The sequence below is a fragment of the Xiphias gladius genome, chromosome 20 (assembly GCF_016859285.1).
Source record: "Xiphias gladius isolate SHS-SW01 ecotype Sanya breed wild chromosome 20, ASM1685928v1, whole genome shotgun sequence".
In the NCBI taxonomy this organism is placed as follows: Eukaryota; Metazoa; Chordata; class Actinopteri; order Istiophoriformes; family Xiphiidae; genus Xiphias; species Xiphias gladius.
Window position 1 is genome coordinate 17531614 of NC_053419.1, and position 23690 is coordinate 17555303.

Consider the following 23690-nt stretch of genomic DNA (forward strand, 5'->3'; position numbering starts at 1 on the left):
AGACAAATGTAGGCTCATTCATTTATAAAATGCAACTGGATCTCACTGTGGAGGACACCACTCAATGGGACATTACAAGGTTCAGGTAAGTTGTCATGATTAAAAAAAAAAAAACAAAACAAAAAAAACCAGAGCATCTCTCTCCATCGGCCACAACGTGTTGGAAAGCTGTAGGGTCATTATAGGTAGAGACTGGCAGCAAAGACAATGTCTCTCTTGATCTTCGTTATGCCTGCAAAGACAAATGAACTGTCATGAATGAGACATTTGTTTTAGCGGTGTGTCAGTAAAGAAGATTTTACCAAAATACACTTCTGAAAAAGTGCTGTTTTTAAGTTTACAGCCTGTGGGAAGATGACTGTGAAGTGAGTGGCGGCTTGGGGGCATAACAACAGAAACACCTCTTAATGTAATGCAGGCCCCTTACGACGACCTCACTGCTAAAACATGTTTCATTAACAACTGTGACAGTGTCGACAAAAACCAAACATTACTTGCATCTTAAAAGTAGACTTTATGGCAGAACAGCAGTATTGGATTGCATTAGATTGTACAGGTGGGCACCGAGTGTGTATAACGAAATGGGCGAATCGCGCCTAAACCTTAAAGGATGTAGAGCCGTGATTGGGTTCCATTGAGGGCTGCAACTAACGATCATTTTTGGAAGCACTACTTCGGGTTTGTTTTGGTCTGTACTGGACTCAGTCTTCACACAACCTTGACGCATTTAACATTGTTTGGAAGCTCTAAGTCTCCTGATTCTATCTGTACAAAGCCTTTTAGGATCCCCATATCACTGCAGCAGATGATGACACAGAACTGGTTCCTGACTTGCGGGTATGGCTTCAAAGTGCTTTCCACACAAAGTACTACAGGCCTTATATTCCCATGAGTCAAAAAATATCTACCATGTTTGTGCCATTGCAACTTTGGTTCAGTATCTCATACTCATTCTGACTTTTTTGTTGTAAATTTAAAAAGGTTCCTTTCAAAAGGAGACCAGGGTCATAACTAACCAAAAGGGTTGAGGAACGGTGACTTTTATTCCGGGTATGTTATTGGGCTCATTAACAAAAATGGGTGTGTCCCATAACAGGTTATTTGTTTAGATTATAAAAGGTTAGAAAATAGCAAAGGATGTCAGTCAAAGCATCCCAGGTGTACAGGAGTTCAAGGTCACGTCTTTAAACATCCCGGTTTGTCCGACAGACCCCAAAGAGAGGACTGAAATATACCAGCTAATACTAACGTGAGAGGGAACAGTGAATTACTGGCATGTTTGCTCAACGGCTTAGATGACCGCCAGTCAAATCGATCGATCCTTTCAGCTCCAATTACACCACGAGGCTCCTTACCTTCAGCAAACTTGTTTTCCAGCTCAGTGTTGCCTATGGCCTTGGCTGCAGAGCACATCTGTCTCAGCACCTCCTCCAGGCGGCGCATGCACCGGATGATGCTCCCTACACAAGACGGACACAATTACACAGTGTTTTAATGTGTGTGGAGGTAAAATAATTTAACCATGGCGCAGATCTACTGACAATATCTAGAATTAATTCATGCTGAATATTTGATGGGAGAATAAGAAGGTCTTGGGTTTTACATCCGTATTGTCGATGCTGTGGCTTCAAAGCGTAAGACCACAGTTCACTTCCTAAACTTCCAAATCTTCTTTGACAAATTCATGTTGGAATGGACATGTGAACTGTGTCTGTAATTTCCACTTTATCCCCTAATTTGAGGAAAATACAGACAAATAAGGTGATACTAACCTTTTTTAGTTTACTTCCAAGTCTCATTAAAATGTTAACAGAAAGATGAGATGCAAAATAGATGTCCAAATACACCAAATAGAATTATTTTGGACATTCCCCAGTTCTCTGTCTGCCAACACACACAAACTCAAGTACATCTAAAACTCCCCTACAGTTTCCCAACTCAGTGTTAATTCCTTATTACGATGACATCCAATATTTTACAGCTGAGGTCATTCTTGGGAGTAAGAGATACAAACTATGGAGAGAATGAGGTACTTGGAAATGGGTTCAAATCAGCCGCACATAATAAATCCATTCATGGCCCTCTTACAGCCTGGAATTGGCTGAACATGTGACATAAATCAAAGATGACATGGTTTTGTAAAGGTCGTGTTGTAACTCCGCAGTGGTGAAAGAATTCAGATCCTTTGCTCAAGTAAGAGTACAGAAGTATCTTCATCAAAATAATCTTAAAGTATCAAAAATACAAGTACTCGTTCTGCAGAAAACTGGCTCCTGCAACTGATATACAGTGTCATATAACATTATTAGATTATTAATACCGATGCAGTGTGTAAGCAGCATTTTACTGATGTAGCTTGTTGAGGTGGAGGTAGTTTTATCTACTTTGTAGCGTTTTTATGCATTTTGTTTTATGTTAAATCTTAATCTGAAAATGTATTTAGAGCAGTCTAAAATATAGTGGAGTAGAAGTATAAAGTAGCATAAAATTTTAATAATTGAGTAAAGTACCTCAAAATTGTACTTAAGTGCACTACTTCAGTAAATGTATTTTGTTATTTTCCACAACTTATCATTGTTCAGATTCGTAAGGGACCGTTAGCACCCGCATTTTTACTTCCTGCCATGTCTGCTGGATGTTGATTTCAGTGACCCACCTTCAAAAACGTCGGTCATCTTGCAGATCTGAGCAAACGTGGCGCCGTTAGCCCAGGCGTAGACCACATCCATCAGGTGGGGCTTAAACTGGTTTAGATAGGTCTCCTCGTCCACCTCCAGCTTGGCGTCTGCAGACACCTTGGCTATGCGCTTTGCACACTCCTGAACACAGCAGAAACGTCAGCATTCACATTTCAAGCAAATTCAAACTTTCAGAAACATCTGAGATTGTTTAAATGTTGTCTGACCTGCATTTGTCTCAGGGGTGCAGCTAGTTGTTCAGTCAGTTTTGGCATCTCACTGGCCTGGAGGACAAAAATTACGACATTTATATTGCGACAGATAATTTAAAACATTTGTTTTGTTGTCTTTAGTCCAAGCTCCAGGCAAGATACATTGCCACTCAAACCTGCTGTACGCATGTTTGGGAGGAAAAAGATCCAACTTCCCCGTTGGTTTGGTTAGTTTCTGAACTTCTAACAATAAAACGAGAAGAAGAGAAGACTGCGGCTGCTGGCATTCAAGTATTGTTTGATGAAGGCTTTCACAGGGAACAAGACTCAGGTTTATTCCAAAAAGGTTAACACACAGCTCTTAAAAGGAATGGTTGTTATTCACTTGCTTGCCAAGAGTTAGAAAGGAAGATCGATACCACTCATATCTGTCCAATATGAAGCCACAGCCAGTGGCCAGGTAGGGGAAACAGCTAGACAAGTTGTGTCCAAAAGGGTTATGTGAGGGACTAATTCTTGGCAAGGATAGTCCCCCCCCCCCGTTTCCAGTCTAAGCCAAACATGATAGTAACTATTGGCATCACAAATGAAGGCATCTCTCATTAGAGCTGGACAGCTAATATCCTACCCGAGTTTACTTCTTCAACACCCTACTTTTGAGGAATATAAACATATTAGGCTGCAACTAACAGTCACTTTCATTATCAATTAATCTGCTGATTATTTTCATGATTAAAATCTCTGAAAACAGTGAAAGGTGCTAGCTATTATTTCCCAAAGCACTATTTAAATTGCTTGTTTTATTCAGCCAACAGTCCAAGAGGCCAAAATATTCCATTTATTATCAGATATGACAAAAATCATTACATTGAGAAACTTTAACCAGTGAATATTTGTCATTTTGCTCGAAAAAGAGACTTAAATAATTAATCCCTTATCAAAATCGTTGTCAATGTTCTGCAGATTGACTAATTGATTGATCTAATTGTGGGAGTGCTAAAACACATTTTTCTGTGAAACTCTTTTTTTCATTTAACAGAGGAAGCCAACTTTTTCAGATGTTTGTGTTGCCAAATACAAGCACATTACTAAAATAAAACAGTATATGATTATCTAAAAGTGTAAATATTTCATTAAAGAATGAGCAAACAAAACAATGAAACTGACCGTGAAATGAGTATCAACTTTTGGTATTTGACAGTTTTTTTTTTTTTTTTTGGAGCATCCACCTCCACTGGCTAAAATGGTCAGATCATCGATCACAACTGGGCATTTGAGCATTTTAGTGACAGAATACATCACTGGTTTAGAATCACAAAATACAGATTGTATGGATGGTTTGCAGTCATCCTGACCTCAAGAGCAGCAGGTGGCTCTTTAATGTCAGGAAACACACGCACGCACACACAGTAGTCCTGTACTGCAAACAGGACAGCTGCTGTCGTCGTTCCCTCTTTGCATTATAGTAAGACACGAAAGTGAGACAAGGACAACTGGAGCTGTGATTGAGTTTAGAAAGAAATGTGTTCAGTTCAGAGGACTGAGCTGATGTGGAGCCAAAGAAAAGGTTTGTTAAACCATCTGATGCTGGATTGCCTCATTGAGAGAGCAGGCATCATTAGGTAATACAAACACACATCTCCCTCAGGTTTCTGTTTTGTTTGCAGAGCATGGGAAGAGGCCAAGCATGCGATCGGTGCCTGAACGTGCGGGACTCGGTATCAACTGTTTATCTCAGTGTTTCGGGAAAGGCTTACTATTTGTTTGTGTGGAGAATTGGAGGAATTATATTTGTTTGTGTGCGTGCATTTGTTCGTACATTCTCCTGGAAGACGAAGCAGGACAGCAGGGCGGTGGCTTGTTCAACCGTCAGATCGTTGAAGAGACCGTTGAACACCATCTCCGTCAGCAGGAGCTCGTCAGCACTGGAAAGATTAAAACATAAGAATATCAGGATCCCATTTTTCGATAATGATGGATTTCGAGGCCGGTTTTTACTTCTGCGTAGGATCGGTGCAGAGCCTACGCAAGTGGCCTGCGCCGTTGTGAGCATTGATGCTTGTGCTCCTGCAAGTTCTGGAGCTTAAGAAGCTCTTAGCCTCCTACAAGTCGGGAGGAGGCTCATTAATCTGCGATCATTTTTTAGTGTCTTCAGTAACAATACTTTTGGGGAAACACTTTTTAAAGCTTTAGAAGATTTGTAAGGTCGATTGTACGATCATTTTAGCCTTAGGATGCTTTTGTGGAAACAAAAGCCATGGATATTCATCTCCCTGTATGCATGATCATAACAGTATCCGGGTTTCTGATAATCTGTGTACAGTTGTGTCATTGTATTTGTCCCAACTGTTTTCCTTCCCTACCTGCTGATTTCACAGGCAACGCGCCCCTTCATCTCGATCACGTCGGAGGGGCTGGCGAAGCCAAGGCGTCGCAGAACTCTCTTCCTGCACTTCAGCTTGTCCATCTGCAGGACGGTCCGAGCTTTCTTCAGCTCTCGCTTGGCCGTTCGAACATCTGCTGCGATCTAAAAACACACACAAACACACGTACTGTTACACCACGAATCCTTCACCAAATGTAACCTGGGGCCGCTCTTCCAAAGAAAAGACTTTGTAATTATTAGAAGCACTTCGATAACTCCCAGCTGTTTGATGCGTGAGCTAATTTCAAGCATCACATACTGACAGAGTACAATATTTGATTTATTTGCCAACAGATGTTCACCTGCCTGCTTATCTGCCTGACCACCAGCATGGGTCATTACTCAAAGCAAGCCTGATTTCTGAGAAATAGTGGCTGCATGTCTGATAGAGAAATCTATCACATATGCACACGACAGCTGAAAAGTGTTTGGTGCTTGTGCTCCCGGTAGTACACGCCGAGAAGGCATCAACCAGCACAGACACCGAGGGTGAACATGAGTGCTGTTAATTCATTTCAGTCTACATGTTAGGACATGACGGGCAACTATGTCAGTCCTGCTGTTTAGGGTGTGATGAATTGAGACAGTGTTAGCTGCTTTGCTAAACAAATAAGGCAGGAGTGGTATCAGTACTGGGGGGGGTGCTAAATGAAAAGCAGGTTAATCTCTTACTCAGCCAATGAAACAGAGTTATCCAGTTTACTGTATGATCTATTGTTTCTAAACACACACACACACACACACACACACACACACACACACACACACACACACACACACACACACACACACACACACACACACACACACACACACACACACACACACACACACAGATGTAAATGTTTATGCAGATTGTCCATCACAGTCTGGTTTACCCCCCCACCAATGGTAGGGGCATTCTGGGTGTTGTGCATATATCACATTGTGCCCTTTTAACAGCCAAAGTATGAACTAAGTGAAGTTGTAATGGTTAAAGTATGAACTGGACACGAGAAATTCCTGGGAAATCTATGCGGATTTGATCTATGTGGAGGCAGAGACTTTTGTTTTGAAGAGTACACTAAACATTAATGGTGCTTCCTAAATTGGTGCCAATATATTTTTTATGGGACCAAGTATGTGCTAATGTTACATTCAATCACTTTCCCTTAACAGAATATTTTGTGTTTTGACAGCAAGTGTGGCAACTGTTTTATTTTACAAACTCTACGTTTTGCACTTTCCCTGATAAGGTATATTTCATTCGTTTCTCTGTTTACTTTTTTTTTTTTGTGTTTTTTTTTTTAAACTGTAGCCATGCCAGCAGCATTATGTTCTTGTCAGGATGAATTGTAGTATCTCTGACGATCACTTTTCCTCGAGCACCATCATCAGGTCAAATTTTTTTTTTTTTGTCTTTACTTGATTTTGGGTCACGATCAAGTACCTGCAAAACTCATGACATTCCCAGCAGCCTCAGTTGTACTGTCTTTGTTTAGCGCTAATTAGCAACTGTTAGCATGATAACACACTAAACTAATTTGTTAAACATGGTAAACATCATTCCTGCTGCTAAATGTCAGCATGTTAGCATTGTCACTGTTAACATCGAAAGTAATGAAAGACAGTCTCTGAAAGTGTGGTACTTGTCTACTTGAGTTGGACCTTCTGCAAAGATATGTGGTAAAAATAAATATATAAAAATATATATATATATAAAAAAAAAAAAAAAAAAAAAATCGACCCCTTGTTATTGCCCTTTCATCCCTAGCTCCATGTGATCCAGTGAGGTTTTCTGTTCTGACTAATGACTGAAGGTGAGGCCCTGTAGGAGTAATGTCCTTGCTTTCTTCCTGTGTTTGTCTGTATGAGTATATATAGCCAAAGCCGAACTGTCTGACGGGAAAAGACAAAGGAAGGTCGGTGATTGATATCTAACAAAAGGTGGGCAATGTAGATGAATAGGAAAGATTAAAGTGTAAAAGTAATAATTCGACAGTAACAAAACCCAACTGTTATTGGTATAACTTTCAATGGGGTTTGACATTTAGCAGGGTTTCACATGACTTTTAACTCTCACAAACACAAACTGAAACACACACACACACACACACACACACACACACACACACACACACACACACAGTTCCTCACCAGAGCTTTCTTCTCACAGAGAGAATATACAGATTCCAAGTTAGGGTCACTGTGCAGGGGGTGGGAGTACATGCGATGCTCAAAGGCCTCCACTTTCTGAATGACTTTCTTCAGTGCAGGGTCTTTGATGCCCATGTCGTCTATGGGGTCAAGCAGAGGAACGCCATCTGGGAAACGCTTCTGCACCTCCTAAGGGGAAGAAAGCGTTTGGGGGTAAAGAAGAAAAAGGGCAGCAGTTCATCAGATACCGATTCTGTTGAGTTCCACCAGTTTCAATATCTTTGTTTCAAGACGGCTACATTTTGTACCTGTATAGACTTGAGCATTAGCTGTCTGTTGTCAAAGGGCCTCAGGTCTTTGGGGATGTAAAGACGAACTGAGCTGATGGAAGTCAGGAGATGCAGCATCACTGGGACCACCTGGACAAAAAAAAAAAGGTTATTACAATCACAGTAGCCATTACCCGGGTTTCTATCCACATTTAGCAGAAATTTTAAACAAATTTCTAGAAAACTGGTTTTCATTATTTTGATGTGAACATTAGGAGCATCAAGATAAACAGTTGGTGGTGCTAATTCTCTAGTCGGGTGCCATTAACCCACTGCCGGAGAAGAGGGTGCAACACGATGACGTAATCAAGAGAGCGCCTGTCAAACCTCAAATAAAGGAAAACGATGAGGGAAACGTGATGAAAAATACAGCATTTGTGTTTGTTTCATGCGTTTGTAAATTTGAGGAACGTTGCCGTATCCCCCACGTGCCACACAGATGTGATGTTTTCATCTGTCACAATTTTATTCAGTGGAAATTTGCCGTATTTTGTTTTTATAGATACGCCAACTTTTCCATTTCGGCCATTTTTTTGTTGCTATATTTCAACTTTTGTTCCAATTTTCCAGCGTTTTTACTCAAGTGTTTTTTTTTATGTGGAAATTGCAAATACGCATAAAAGAGGTTGATGGAAATGCACTTCCATCAAACTTGTGTATGTGATACATGTTTCTGCCTGTTTGTTTCACCCACCTGCATCTCTCCAGTCTCCCCGGGAACAGCAGGTTTAGCAGCTTCGGTTGCAGCATCTTTTACACTGTCCTTACTACAGTGGACCAAAACCTCCACCACATACAGTGGCTCTGAGTCTGTGCTGGTCTAAATGGGGAAATGCATATTAGTCACAGCAGCATGTTGATGGATTCACATACATGTGACACCATGAAAACTTACCTTCACGTTAGACTTCTTGCAAAAGTTTACAACAACTCCCCAGCCAAAGTCAGCCTCTTCATTTTTTACCTATTGGATCGCAACAAAGATCATGTAAAAACGTGGAAATCTATAATTACTGTCCTGTCACCGGACAGCGTGTGTGTGTGTGTGTGTGTGTGTGTGAAGCCCTACCTTGACAAGTCGTCCAGGCTGCAAGAAGGGCAGGCAGTATTTGGGTTTCTGGATGAACTCTTGTATCTCTTTACCCAGTTTGGCCAGCTGCTGTCTGATCTTAAAGTAAGTGACAACGCTCTCTTCATTAGGTATCTCAGTGGCGTGGTACTGCTCCTCCAACTTTTTTATTTCTGCACAGAAAATCAGTGAAGTCATGAAAATGCAACCTAGAACTACATCGTAACAGGACAGAGAATGGAATTCTATTTCAGCATCTTCCAGCAAAAACATTTCTTGAAGGCTTTGTAACCATCAACCTCTCAATTAGTCAGTCGACAGGAAAGGTATCTGGAACTATTCTGACAGACAAATAATCATTTAAGTCATTTTTTAAGCAAAAAAGTTGGTTCCAGCTTCTCAAATGTGAGGATCTGATGTGTTGTCTTTGTTGTACAAGATAGTAAATTGAATGTCTTTGGATTTTGGACTGTTGGTCGGACGAAAAAAAGACATCTGAAGATGTCAACTTGTGCTTTGGGAAATTATAAACAGGCATTTTCACTATTTTCTGACATTTTATAGACAAAAATAATCAATTAGTCGAGAAAATAATATCCAGATTCAATTATAATGAAAATAACTGAGTTACAGCCTTTTAGAAGTCTTATCAGACACCTGACAATGATGTCTTCATAATGGCATAAATGTCCACTTGCAGTCATAACAATCTACAATGTGCCTGATTTAGTCTTTAGCATGTCTCAAACGGAATCGCTTGCCAATAAGCAAATATTACTGTATTAGTAGAATCCTTAAAATAGTTCGTCTAAGGGTTACTACCTCATCAGGCCTGGAGTGTGCAGTACTACGTATGGAAAAAATGCTTACTCTCCACTACACCAGGCAGAGCCCTGTAGTGTTGGAACTGGTAGAAAGACTTCTCCAGCATGTACTCTGGGTTGATCTCCTCCACACGCAGCAAGTTGAGAACCATGTTGTAGGTCAGGTGGAAGGCACTGTTCAAAGGGTCTGCTGATCCCTGCACAGCACGATAAAAACATAAAGGTTACAAATTAACATACAAATAAATGCTTTTTGTTATAGTAACATGCGGCTTTGAGTGATAATGTCTTTTGATTATGTTGTTAGCATTTTACTTAAGGTGCCAAGATGGTAGGAGGTCTGACTAAATGCAGGCAGGAGTCACTTTTCCCGAATGAAACTCTGAGGGGGATTTTGAAATCCTGACCTCTGTTACTCCACAACCACAGATGTGTGTTCAACATCTTTCTCCAAGACACCCTGGGAGTTAAGCACCGTGACAGCGCCAACGAGAGGTTTTACATTAACACAACGTTTTTTTCCAAAGCTATCCAGCTACATATTTATAGCAGCACAGTTGTAAATGTGTCAAATCAAAGACAAGACGGAGACTCCCTGGCTTCTCTGTGACACCGTGTAGTCAATTGTTGAGCACCAAATGGCCTGATGATTCATACAGAGAACAACTGAAGAGTCACCTCTGACAATTGCCCCTCCATCAATCAAACAAATTCCCAGCAAGCCAGAGGGGAAATGTGTCAAACGGGTGGGAAGAGAGACTATTTCTGGCAACAGAAGAATGTGTAGAAAGCACTGGAGAGGTTTGCAAAGATGTGATGGACGAACGGTGGCTGCATTCTGAAAAAGAACTTGAACTTGCGTAGTAAAGAGATTCGCAGTACCTTGAGGAGCTGTTTGCCCACAGCTGGACTCATCTTCTCATCCACCATGAAAATAACAATTCCCCTGTCGTCCATTCCTCTCCTCCCAGCACGCCCGGACATCTGGATGTACTCACCTGATGTAATCTGGACCACATGACATCACACAACACATTAAGAAGAAAGAATTTTCTTAGTGAATGCTTTTCAATACCTGCAACATAATGTACTGTGTAACTGTTGCTCTGACTAAGACTGTAAAAAAGAAACAAGTTATCCTGCTACTGAGAAAAGAGCTACATCTGAAGAGGGAAAGAAAAGTATTGCGATCATGTATTATAGGTGAAAATATAACCAAATGTTTTCATGGTATTTGTACAGGTAGTGCCTAGCCAAGTAGCTGCATTACTAACACAGAAATCTAAAAGATGGAACTGTCTCATGAGGAAGAGATTGGACCGGTTTTCCACAAGCCCCTGAGGACTTCTCTACGTCACACATGGCTCTGATTAAACTCCACATATCTACTGGTCGTTGAGCGCTAAAAATGCAGAAAAAGCCAGATACGATTCTTTTTTGTGTTGAAATCATCTGATCAGGCACGCTGTGGTATCAGGTCTTGATTTGAAACACAGTGTGTTTTCAGGAATGAGAGTTGTGCGTATTGAAGTGTGCGAGTGCCTGCGTGGAGCTTTGGCACCGTCAGAAAGCACCAGATGTTCCTGATGAACCTCTTGGAGGGCAATTTCCTTCTCTCTCGCATTCTCTTCAGGCCAGCGTGTGTCTGTGTGTACGTGTGTGCGTGCGCACGTTTGTCGAGAGGGAGAGAGCTGGAAACCGATGCGTGTTAAGTGACGATCGAGGGTGCTTCTAAGTTACGGCAGCCCTACACACACAGCCCCCAGCTCTTATAGACAATACGTGGCTGTTTATGTGGCGGTGCAGCCTGCAGGACTTAGAAGACCTTATAAAGGCCCCAGAGCAACACATTGTGTGACAGCTCCACACTTGAGCATTGTGCCTGAGCATTTTTTTTTTTTAAAGAGAGAACACTGTTTATGGGGAGTCTTACTCCTGAGAGACAAACTCATTGCAGGTACAGTAAGAGGGAGAAACTGCATGTTTATGGGATGAGCAGCAGATCCCTTTATTTAAAAAAGGAACACTTAAAAAAGGAAAAGCACTTTTACACTTCTCCAAAAATGGATGACTGGTCTGTATTACATGTTGGCTCAGTCCACTTTCTGCTTTTATGGCCACACAGCACAGCAAACAATAATCTTCTTTTGAGGATTTTTGCATGTATGATAAATGTTTAAAAGTTTATTAAGAAATAAAAGATTAATTCTAAATAAGTACAAACTATTAAACTCACAGTATTGCAGATGAGCAGAGGGCACACCTGCTGATCCTAAAGACATCCAATAATTGACCTCAGCTAGGTTATTGCCATTGCCATTTAGAATATACTGGGACTGCATGCAAAGACTTAAAAAGACATCCACATATATGAGGTTGTTCTCACTCTGAGGAGGAAAAAATGTTAAAAAAATGTTAAAAAACAAAACAACCCACTAGTTCAACACTAGAAGAGGGTGTGTGTGTGTGTGTGTGTTTGTGTGTGTGTGTATATATATCTTACAAAGCGATGATTCTTGCCATCAAACTTGCGTGCGCTGGTGAAGAGCACAGTGCGAGCTGGCATGTTGATGCCCATGGCGAATGTCTCGGTGGCAAACAGGGCCTGGGATGAGAATAAAAAGCATTAAGAAAATCTCATCTCAGTATTTTGACAACGTCATTCTCAATCCAGCTTTAAATGGATGCCCTGTGGAGTTGTTTTGTAAATTTATGTTTGCGTTCAGTGGTTCTCACCAGGAGCTCTGTGTTTGTCCTTGAGGCATAATAAACATTGAATGTAATGTCACAAAAACATCAGCAAAGCCAATTTTTAAAGTCCCAAAAGTTAATGGTGTACTCAATGGGTAAATCTTGGGATGCACGCGACAAAGAAATGTTGGCGCTCTTGAAGAAAAAGAAAGGGCCGAGATCTTCAAGCATGCAAAATTAGAAGCTTCAGGCATTCACACATAGAGAAGCAGGAGTATGTAAAGTTTTGATAAGAAGCCTTTATTAATTATATGGGGCAGTTAGAAGCTTCTGAGGACTCAGAAGTCTTGTAATTAAGTTTTTTATCAAAACTCTGTATATACTTGCTCCTCTAAGAGTCGCCCAGCAGAGAACAATGAACCCGGCCCAACTTTTGCTGCGAAGCAACACGACATCATCCTTGGAGGCACCGCAGTGGCCAAACACATGCATGTATTTCTACTGCTGAACTCACGAATGTCCCCATGAACTTTCCAGTGGTGTAAAATCTTGTCGTATAGTATTATAAACCAGTGTGCAGTGTTTTGGCTTCTAATAAGCCTTTTACGTCTTTAATGTGTTATTCCAACTCAACTTCTTGGATCAAACCTTTTCTCACGAGTACTTGAAGCAACACGGCCCCACCACGGCAGCCCCCTGCATTGTTTTAACACGGGGCTACTTTTGGTCTGAACGCCCACCTACTGCCACCGACTGTTGATATGTGGGATAACCTGAACTGAACTGAACTGAACTGAACCTGAACTGAACCTGAACTGAACCTGAACTGAACCTGAACTGAACCTGAACCGAACCTGAACCGTTAGCACAAGAGGGTACTTAGTCACCACACGCTTGTTATATTAACAAACTGGTGCTCGCAAACACAATGCTCCATTGTGCTAGTAGTGGTCAAAACTGTCACATGGTGCCTTTAATTATTCTTGTACATACAAGAAGAAACTGTCTATTTGTACAAATTCCAATTTTGTGTATAAATTCTCAATATTACGACTCACTAAACATGAATTTTATTTATATTGTACATACACAATGTTTAAATTCAAGTATATTAAACCTAGTTTGGTGAACATTCCTTGAATACCATTTACAAATCAAGTCACTGCAGTAATTTTCACTGCAGAGGGATTCATTTTATTCATTTGAGCGGGTCCTGATGAGCATATTCATGCCGAGACAGTCGTACCTTGAGCAGGCCTTCAGAGAAAAGAATCTCTATGGTCTCTTTTAGGATGGGCAGCAGGCCTCCGTGATGGATCCCTATTCCCCTCTTCAACAGTGGCAGTACGTGCTCCACCTGAGGAACCCCAAGAGCATGAACTGGCAGGTTAGTGTTTGTAGTATCTGTTTGTGAAGTTTTAGCGATAATGCAAGTTCACCGGCTCATAAGATCACAGTCATCATCACCAGAGAGACAGAGAGTGGAAAAGCATCTAACCCTCGTAGTGGAAAAGTGTGATTTACGGTTTGCTTTGCTGCTGCTTGTACCGTAGCGGTCTACCCACTAACAACTATTACTTCAACATGGCTCGGTTTCATAATGTGACTCAACACAGCTGGGTAGAATAACAGCAGCAGCAGTGTTTGAGCCCATGTTGACACCATGTGCGCAGCTATTTACATTAAAGGCTGTTTAAGTGTCTTCTCTTGGTAGAAAATGACTCTGAAGAAAATGGCGATGCTTTTTTCCTCCCACCCCGACGCTTTACAAGCCGGCGGGGGCTCGGTTCAAAAACTGGAGTGAGAGCAATGTGGATGTTCATAAAGACATCACATGAGCTGTGAGGAAACAGAGTGAAAGGCCAGTCCTCTTTACCTGAGGGAGTTTCTTGTCTTCGTCTGAAAGACAGTCCACCGCGTTGTTGAACACCTCCTCCACCAGACGTTTCTCATCATCTGGAATTAAAAATAAAAACAAAAATGAAAATCATGTTAACATCTTCTCATAGCCGTTCAGAAAATGTTCTAAACATTAGCACAAAACCAACCAAAACGACTCCTTTAACATGCACTCATACACAAACTCAAATACACTTTTAGGTGATTTCTAAATGCTTCACGAGTGGTTCATGAGGGACAACAGGAAAACAGTTGGCTGCTGCCACATTTTAACCAACAATTTATTAATGAAATCTGCTACATGTGAACGCACTAACTGTGCCACTACCACCAGTGTCTTATTATTGTCCTAATCGCATTATATTGTTTGCCGCCGGCCATCTCTTTCCATGTGGAAACTGAGTCACAGGTCTTTCTTTATTCATGAAACCATTCTGGGAAACCTTCCTTCTCATGTGCCTGTGTTAGTCAGAAACTTGGACTTCCACAAAGTCCCATGGCTCGGTCTTTACTGTAGATGCCAAATGACTTCAGTTTCAACTTTATTAATAACAAAGCAATGCCACAGACAAAGATACACTAAGGGCAATGTAAAGGGCAAGCTAACTCCATTGCCTCAGTAAAACAGCCTCAAGGAAAAAAAAGAAAAAAAAAAAAGTCAAAGCCAGGACACCTACTTTATATCATAAATTACACAGAGCAGAGTTATAACAGACTAAGAAAGCTTAAACTAAAAGTCTACAGCTCTTTTTGTGGTCCCTAGAGGCTGTAAAGTTAATTACAACCCAATGTTTAAAAGCATATAGACAAGTGTATGTAACATTTTGCTGTTTTTACAGCTATACCAGAAGTGGGCTGAAGACATTAGGATTCATCCTCTGTGGACAAAGAATATCCGCAACAAACTTCCCCTGGATACCTAGTCATAGGCTTAAAACTGGCACTCAACTACAACAGGATAATGATCCAAAGCAGACTTCAAAACCAATTTTCACTGAAAAAACAAAAAACACAAACAAACAAAATGCTTAATTTGTCGACTGTACCATTCAGGGTATAATGAAAAGGCACAACTGAGTAGCATTGAGTGAATGTAGGATCCAGTGTTTTAGGAGTTTGACTTTGGACTAAATGTCAAGATATCTCAGCCTCTGCTGCATCAACTTAGACAACCTTTTTTTTTTTTTTTTAATCTGGTTGCCCAGCTTTATGGAAATGTAATACTAAAATGCTGGAGTTTCCTTTTAAATGATGATCACAGGGTAAATGATTGAGAACTATCCCCTGGGGACCATGAATATCCAAACTACATTCACGGCTATGCAACCAGTAATCGCTAAAATATTTGGTTCTGGACCAAACGGATAGATGGACGTTATCAACGTCAAGCTCTGCTGTTCGCAGCAAAAACAACTATATTGCTGCTGTCCAGCAAAAAAACAAAAAACAAAAACCTACTAAAAACAACTACTGCTTCAGGTCAGCTTCACAACAACAGAATGTGGGGCTAGACCCTCCTGTCAGTCTTTACATAACCCAGTCAATCCCTCTATTATTTCCTTGTTTGTCAGTGGAGTTCTGCACTCTGGTCAGTTGGTTTGTGTTTCGGCACCAGTCGGTCCCCTGACTCCAACACTGCTCTGGACTTCCACAAACACTGCCCAGAAACGTGTATCACAGCACACAACAGGGAGGGAAAGAGAGAGGGGTTTTTTTTTTTTTTTTTCTTCTAATATTCAAAAGAGCGAAACTGAGGAAAAAAAAAAAAAAAGGGTTGAAGGAAGAAAGCACAATTAGAAAAGGTAGAAGAGGGGGAGGGGTGGGCGGTGGAGAGCCACGTAAGATCCCTCTCCTCATCATAACCCACCTACACACACAAACAAACAGAGGAAGTCCATAACACCAACAACCTTTCTACATACAGTGTATGCTGGTTAAACAATCTGGCTTCTCAACGGTTTGGTTAAGAGAAATGGTTCGTATGAGTTTCTAAATGTCAGACAAAAAGGAAGAAAACTTTGGGAATTGAAATGCAAATGGTTAGGTTAGGACCAGGGGTCAGTCCAACTAATTATTTCAGCAGAATATATGATAGGATTTTTCTGTAGCCATAACCCCCCAAAAAACAAAAACAAAAACAAAAACAAAACCCCCAAAAAACACATCAGTCATATTTTGTCATGAGAGCTTTTTTGTTGTTTAAACAGCTATAAAATGTTAATGGAATAATATGACTCCTTTACAAATCATTATTTTGACAGTTCTCCCCAGTCATGTGAAATTTTCTGCAATCAAACGAAATTGTTTGACTGCTATTACTGGACACAATCTGCCTCGTGTTCTCAGAAATCCAGTTTGTTTAATAAGATTCTCAAAACACATGAAATTGCTGGAAATGAGAAATTATATTTGGCAGTGTTTTTTCCATTTTGTTTTTTGCAATCCGGAGGAAAAATTTGGCAGTGTTGACAGAGGAGAGGCCTTCAGTGTTGGAAGAGCTCAGCATTAAAACAAACCTCTTCATTTATAGAATGTCATGATGCAGGGAAAACAAACCAAGATGAGGGAGGAAAATGTTTCCCCAAGTAAGAGTTCATAAGCATGTTTCATTTCACTAAGAAAAAAAAAAAAAAAAAGCCCGAAGCAGTGGGATATGAGCCAAGCTCATTCTACTGCTGGATTATCTCCCGTAGTGTAGAGATTTGTCCTCATGAAGCGATTCACTTATCCGCTGGACCAAACAGCAGGACCAGCTGTGCACGCAAAATAAGTCATATTCATGGCAATCACTCAGCGGGGAAGGATTCAGTCACCTCGGCTTGCCAACTATTTCGCATTTTGGTGAGTGGTTTCGCTTGCCTAATTTCAACTCCCTCCCCAAACCTCGAAACGGTTTCTTACAAAATATGTCTTTTGTTTTGGCGTTTCAGTGTGGAAAGATGATCTGCTCAACATCACCAAAAAATATGCCCGTTGTTTGATGTTCTGATAGTGTGAATTTATGGTTCATAAGTGCCAAATGCGGTGAAAATACAGCTCACAATAAAACAGTAAAATTTAGCTAAAGAGAGCTTTATGTCAAGCTGACATTCAAGCTTTCACTGTTGACTGAATAAACGACAAGGATTTTTAATGGCTGGCATAATAGATGTGCCAGAGTGGAAAATCATTACATTATGAAGTGTACAATAAGTGGGCTGTGAATCAAAGTAGCCGGCACAATTCTGGATTGTCAAATATGGAAAATGTTTTATCCATATCACAGTTAGATCACCAGTATTTATGCTTTGTAAACACAGAAAGCATGGATCTAGACCATGCCAAGTCTGCTAGACACACAAATTGACCTCGTTCCGCTTAACAAAAAAAAAGAAAATGAATTGATCTCATGCCAAGAGAACATCACCTGCCATTAATCTACTGGTTCAAGGGTCTGACGTAAACCGCCAGGGCTAATGTATTTACCAACTCAAACTGAACAAGTGTGGGAGTATTATTAAGTGTGTACCTTAGAGAAATAATTACACACACACACACACGTTGTGAGGAAAGCACAGCTGTGTGCTGAATCACTGCCCAAGCGCACATACCTCTGTTAAAGTCCAGTTTGGCCACCTGCAGTGCATAGGCCTCACACTCTTTCTTACTGAAGCTGAAAATTATGACAGGCTGGAAGTTCCTCTCCATGATCATCTTCACGATCTTGAACACACTGGATGGACCTAAGGAAAGTACACAAACACACATACTGATGTAAGTTAACAAACTGAAGACATTTACAGATTTTAGCCTTTGAAAACTGACACACGCACACACCTTTGGTGCCTCCTTTTCGTCCCCTCGGGTCCCACTTGCCGCCGCCTCCGCTGCTGCTCCCAGAATCGCCTGCATCTCTCAGCACCTGCATAGCTGTGTTGAAATTGTCCTCTCTGAAGTCTCCCTGAAGATAACAGTGAACACGCAGATATTAGAAGAGACCAATCACGTGGAGACTCGCCCCAAAGGAATTTTGGATGCGTCCAAAATTAGGACACAGACAAATAGTCAGCTTGGCCTAATATGAAACCAGATGCAACTAGTCTAATCCCTGTAAGACTAATTTATCATTAATTCGCCAACTGTAACTCATAATTGAAGTAAGTGCAGCTTGTGTTTAGTCCTTACATTCTCATCAACCACCAGATGGAGACCATCGCCCCCTGCTGGGAAGATGTAGTGCTGCAGTGGAGTGGGACGGTAGTCTGTGTACACCACGTGGCATGGCTACAGTAGACACGAAACACAAATACTTCATTAATGATGTAAAAACAGGTCAGAAACACACAATGAAATAGTGTCCTACTCTCTTTATACAGACAGATGATTGTTGCCTCCTCACTTTTCATACAGAAGGAGAGTCAAACTAACTTATCCCTTATGATTATAATATACAGTACGTCAATACAACTCGCCATTTGCATACATGTATTCATGTATGTAAATGTGTTACTGTCAAATTAGCCATTAGCAGTTCCTGTCTGCAGTGTATTCATGGGTGTACTGACATCACTGGATTCCTTTGATACTGAAGATATTTAAAGACATTCTCAGGCAAATTCTTGGGTTATGAGGAGAGTCTTTTTTCTATGATTATAAACTGTATTTATGGACATTTATTCATAATGGACGTTGGACATAATTTTATCCTCAGAAAGTTTAAATCATTCTGAAACTAAAAGTACGTGTATCACATCTTTGCGTACAGATTTGAGCGAGTTATGAGCACCACCAAGTGACCACCATTGATAAATGGGCCAAACTACAATGACTAACTTCCAGCCTTTAACTGACACCCCCATGAACTCGTCCGTTTCACCTCACGCAGTATCTTTGCCTCACATCTCTCCTTCCACGCAGCCCACGCAACTCTCCGCCTCACAGTTCGAAAACCTCTGCATTACACTGTAAAGGTGTTCACGCTATTCCACCTGTGAACGGACTACAAAAGTGTATGCTCAACGCTCTCTTCAATATTCGCGCCACCGCACCTGCTTATGTAGGTGACAAATCCACTCAGCAAACTGTCTGGCATTGGGGATGGTGGCTGACAAGAAGACATAGTGCACGTTGTCAGGAAGAAGAATGATGGTTTCCTCCCACACCACACCGCGCTCTGAAAGGTAAGGCCGAGTGAGGTCACACATCCCAGGTCGTTGAAATACACAGCAACCGAAATGTTACTGTGGGTTGGTCAATAGTGTAAATGTGTTGTTTGTATTACGTACACACCTGCATCTCTCATGTAGTGAATCTCATCAAAGATGACCCAGGCCACTTCCCTCATGATCTCAGAGCCTCGGTACAGCATGCTCCTCAGGATCTGGGAGAAAAGGAGTTTTATCGTGTCAGGCCAACCTCACAGCGCTACTTTCCGAAGACCACCCTGCAACGAAGGTGAAATCTGACAAATCTAATAATGGCTCCCCTCTTTCAGACATAACTGTGTCCCACCTCTGTTGTCATGACGAGGCAGGAGGCGGTGGGGTTGATGGTGACGTCGCCAGTCATCAGTCCCACGTCCTGGAACTCTTCGTACATCTCTCTGTATTTCTGGTTGGAAAGAGCCTTGATGGGGCTGGTGAAGATCACTCTCTGCTTCTCTCTGAGGGCCAGAGCGATGGCGTATCTACAGGGAGGAGGATATCAGAGTAAACCAGGTTAGATCACATATCCGACGTTACCAGAGTTAATGAAATGAAACATAAAGTAAGCAAGATAAATAGTTTAACCACTGCTTCACCTAAAGAACGGCTGCTGTCAAACTGGACCTTTTAGGTTTTGCTTCAGAGAAACGTGTTTTCACAATTACACTTGGGAGCTTTAAATAGCCCCAGTTCTGTGGAAGCACTTATCTTTAAAACTTACTTGGAAGAAAGGAAATCACCAAAGCTGAACACATTATCAGCTGACCAAATCAAGCCCTCTTAATAAAAGGGGCATTCAAATTGCTTAAAAATGGAAATGATGCTGCCTTCACTGCAATTCTTATTTACTTTAAATATGAAGTGCTACATGGGGAAAATGTTCACATTAACCCACTAGTAGGAAATAAAAGCAGGATACTGTTACTGTGACTTTATTTGAAAAAAAATATGTATAAACTTTTCAAGAAACCTGTGAAGTCGGTTTTTAGCTTGATCATTCATTCTTGAGTAAAGAGGCCGGAAAGAGTTGTAGTAACTCATGGTTATGACAGAAATGACAACAACGATATGTGGGACATTACGGGAGCCAATGACTTTCACTTGTGCTATAAAGTGTCAGCGTCATGTGTCACACAAACATCGCACGACACAGAGAAAATGGCAGCACATTCATTAATGTGTGTAATAGCAGGTATTAAGAGTACACTATCCTTGGTAAAAGTGGGCTGTTAACTCCAGGCCTTGCGCCGTCACATGTGCATAAGACTAAATAGTTTGATGTTTCGTTTATAGTTTATTGAGAACACTCACTCAGCACAGACAGTCTTGCCAGCAGAGGTGTGCGCAGACACAAGCACAGACTCATTGTTGTCAATACATAAGATGGCCTCACGCTGGAACGGATCTAGAATAAATGGGTACTCCTGCAAGACAGGCAATATCCAGGTGCATTAAAAGTCACTGTAAACCAAACTGTACAATACTAATCTCAATTAACTCAGTGTATAACATAACTTCAGTGATATATGGTAAAGGGACATGATTATAATTAACAACTATTTTTCTCACTATGTGCTGCTATTAAGATTTTATCAAAAAGTGTCTGAATCTAGGTTTAAAAATTCCGCTGCTTCTTTAAACCTTCATACTTAATATAAAAGCAATACAACAAAAACATTACCAAATTTGGTATTTGGGCATTATGAACATACTCAGATAATCCCACAAATCGAGGACCCAAGTTAAAAGCCCAACATACCTTGGCTGCTTTTCCCACTCGAGGTTTCAGCGGTTTGTAGTCATCGCTGGCAGGCAGAGCGACCTGTTCGGGAAAGACCATAAGTTTAGCAAAATAAAGTTTTAGGAATTGCATTAGAGAAACACAATTCCTTTGATTTGCTTCCTATACCTCATGTGAGCATCCTTCCACAGTTTCAACTTGCTCCACCTTCACTTGGGGCATAAAGTCTGCAAGGCTGAAGTAAACACAGGACGTGTTACCAACACAGCAATTTATAAGCCCGTCATGCCAATAATTCACCTGACAACACTCAGTCATTAATTCATGTTATAATTGCTTCTTGAAAGGAGACATGTCAAAGTTGAGATCTGCACTCAGATGCCAGATTATTAGGTACACCTTGCTAAGATTAATGCAGTTTAATCCAACAGCCCTGCAATAAAAAAATTTGTTTTAATAAGGAGAGCTGACACTTCTCAGTGTAACCTAACACATTTTGAAAGCAGCACAAACTGCAACCTCCAAAGAATTCATAAAGTTGAATCGAAACACCCTAAAATAGTTTCCACCAAAAACTGAACATTATAACATTCATGAAGGGAGGATTTATCGCAGGGTTGTTGTCTGATAAATGCAGTGCAGTAAAAGGTACAATATATTCATGCGAAATATAGGAAAGTAGTAGTAGTGAGTAGAAATATAAAGTAACATAAAATGGAAATTCCCAAATAACATTGTAGTTAAGTGCAGTACTTGAGTAAATGTACATAGTTACTTCGCACAGCCAATTAGTTTTAATCGGTCTACCTGATAAACTGACAACTTGAATGTACATCAATAGCAGCACCTAAGCAACATGCACAGGCCTACAGTATTTAGCCATAACTCATCTCACTTAAGGTCATTAGCAGAGACTGGCTCATGTCGAGGTTTCTTCCCAAAAACCACCTCCTCGCCACCGTCACTGTCTGCCTCCCTCTTGACCCGGGCAGATGGACCAGCATCCTTGTCGGTGCCATTTTTACTTACAGCTTTCCTGGAAAAAAGAAAAACAGACACAAAAAATGCTGTTAGCTGAGCCTATCGGGACTAAATATACACGGGAAATATTTAACATTATTCAGTATTTTACAAAAACGCAAAGAAAAAAGTTTTAACAAAAATCACAAAAGATTTGGATAGCAGAATTTTGTTGTTTCTTCTTTTCTCTCAAAGCCCCTCAGATTTATCTTATGACCCTTTGGAGGGGGCTCAGCCCCGAGGTTGGGAACCACTGGACTAAACTATCTAAACGGTATATAAAGTAGATAAAAGTAGCTCCACATCCAGCTGCTACAACAGTAAAATGCTACTTACAAATTTATGCATCAGTATTAACATTCTAATAATGTAATACAGCATATGAGAGCTGCCAGTAATTATTATTTTGCCAATTACTTTCTTGATTAATCTTTTGTTCGATAAAATGAGAACAAATAGTTAAAAAAAAATGCCCAATATAATTCCCCACAGTTCAAAGTGATACCTTGAAATATCTTGTTTTGTCCAACCAACGGTCAAAAAACCGAAGATATTCAGTTTACCTTCACAAAAAACCCCCGGAAATCCTCACATTTGAGAAGCTAGAACCAGCAAATGTTTTGAATTTTTGCTTGAAAAGTGATAAAACAATTAATTGATTATCTAAATAGCTGCAGGTTAATTGACTAATTGATTAATCGAATAATCGTTGTATTAATACGCAGTCAAGGGCCATTTTTCTTTGGAACGACAACTTTTACTTTTGGTACTTTGAAGGACATTTTGTGCCTTTCCTTGAGTAGGATTTTAAATGCAGCACTTCTACTTGTAATAGAGTATTTTTACGTTATACTGGTATTTTTACTCAACTAAAGGATCTGAATACTTCCTCCACTGCACGGAAACCGGGTAAAGCGTTATTTATAACACAACAAGAACAAATCACAAAAACGCTCTGAGTTGACGTTTATCAGCATAAACAGATACTTTGTCGGGTATTTTTGTAACAACTTAACTAAGCTAATTAACTAATCGTCTAACATTAGGACTGTTTCACTGTCACGGACGCACATGATGCTTCGTTCAGGTTCCCTGTACAATCAATCCCTCTCGTTTTAAACAAAGCACCATTGCCACGCAAAAAAACAAGACTTTACCCTGTTTCCGGAGCCACAGAGGCGGGTAACTTTTTGCTTGTGGTCGTTTGTTGTTCATCATCAAACACGCTGAACAAGCCGTCGCCAAACGCGTCAGCCATGATTGTTAGGGGCACCCCTTCCCACAATTCAACATGAGGTTATGCCACGTTCAGGTCACGGCTTCAAATGCGCCGGCGCTGGCCGTTACATTAAAATACAATTTGAACACTAATAAAATTGGTTCAGCTTATTTTGTAGGAGCCATCATTTGTTTGTTTGTGTATTGTTTCACTTGTTAACAAAGTGATACAAATATGTCACATTACAAAAGGTTAGCTAATTTA

The 23690-nt window shown here is 40.7% G+C and overlaps 1 protein-coding gene across 1 annotated transcript; it reads right to left on the reverse strand.

Annotated features, from left to right (window-relative positions):
- Positions 1–9: 9 nt before the first annotated feature.
- mtrex (Mtr4 exosome RNA helicase) lies at positions 10–23514 on the reverse strand. The gene is made up of 27 exons (XM_040157539.1): positions 23365–23514; positions 22083–22223; positions 21356–21422; positions 21206–21268; positions 20758–20870; positions 19754–19928; positions 19532–19622; positions 19291–19415; positions 18428–18526; positions 18080–18203; positions 17854–17985; positions 14241–14320; positions 13611–13721; positions 12177–12278; positions 10556–10681; positions 9720–9870; positions 8850–9022; positions 8676–8744; positions 8475–8600; positions 7760–7870; positions 7452–7640; positions 5254–5417; positions 4710–4815; positions 2906–2962; positions 2657–2819; positions 1356–1460; positions 10–232 (listed from the first exon to the last, which is right to left on the reverse strand). Exons 1-27 carry the CDS (start codon positions 23463–23465, stop codon positions 180–182), a joined length of 3117 nt encoding a protein of 1038 aa, XP_040013473.1. The 5' UTR covers positions 23466–23514; the 3' UTR covers positions 10–179.
- Between the last annotated feature and the right edge of the window lie 176 nt (positions 23515–23690).

Bases quoted from the DNA above. Each gene is read 5' to 3' on its own strand.
- mtrex (XM_040157539.1), bottom strand. From the start codon at position 23,465: ATGGCTGACGCGTTTGGCGACGGCTTGTTCAGCGTGTTTGATGATGAA. The intron at 12,279-13,610 runs GTACGACTGTCT...TTCTCATCCCAG, and splicing joins TCTCTGAAGGCCTGCTCAAG to GCCCTGTTTGCCACCGAGAC. The intron at 9,023-9,719 runs GTAAGCATTTTT...TTTTCTGTGCAG, and splicing joins TCTGCCTGGTGTAGTGGAGA to AAATAAAAAAGTTGGAGGAG.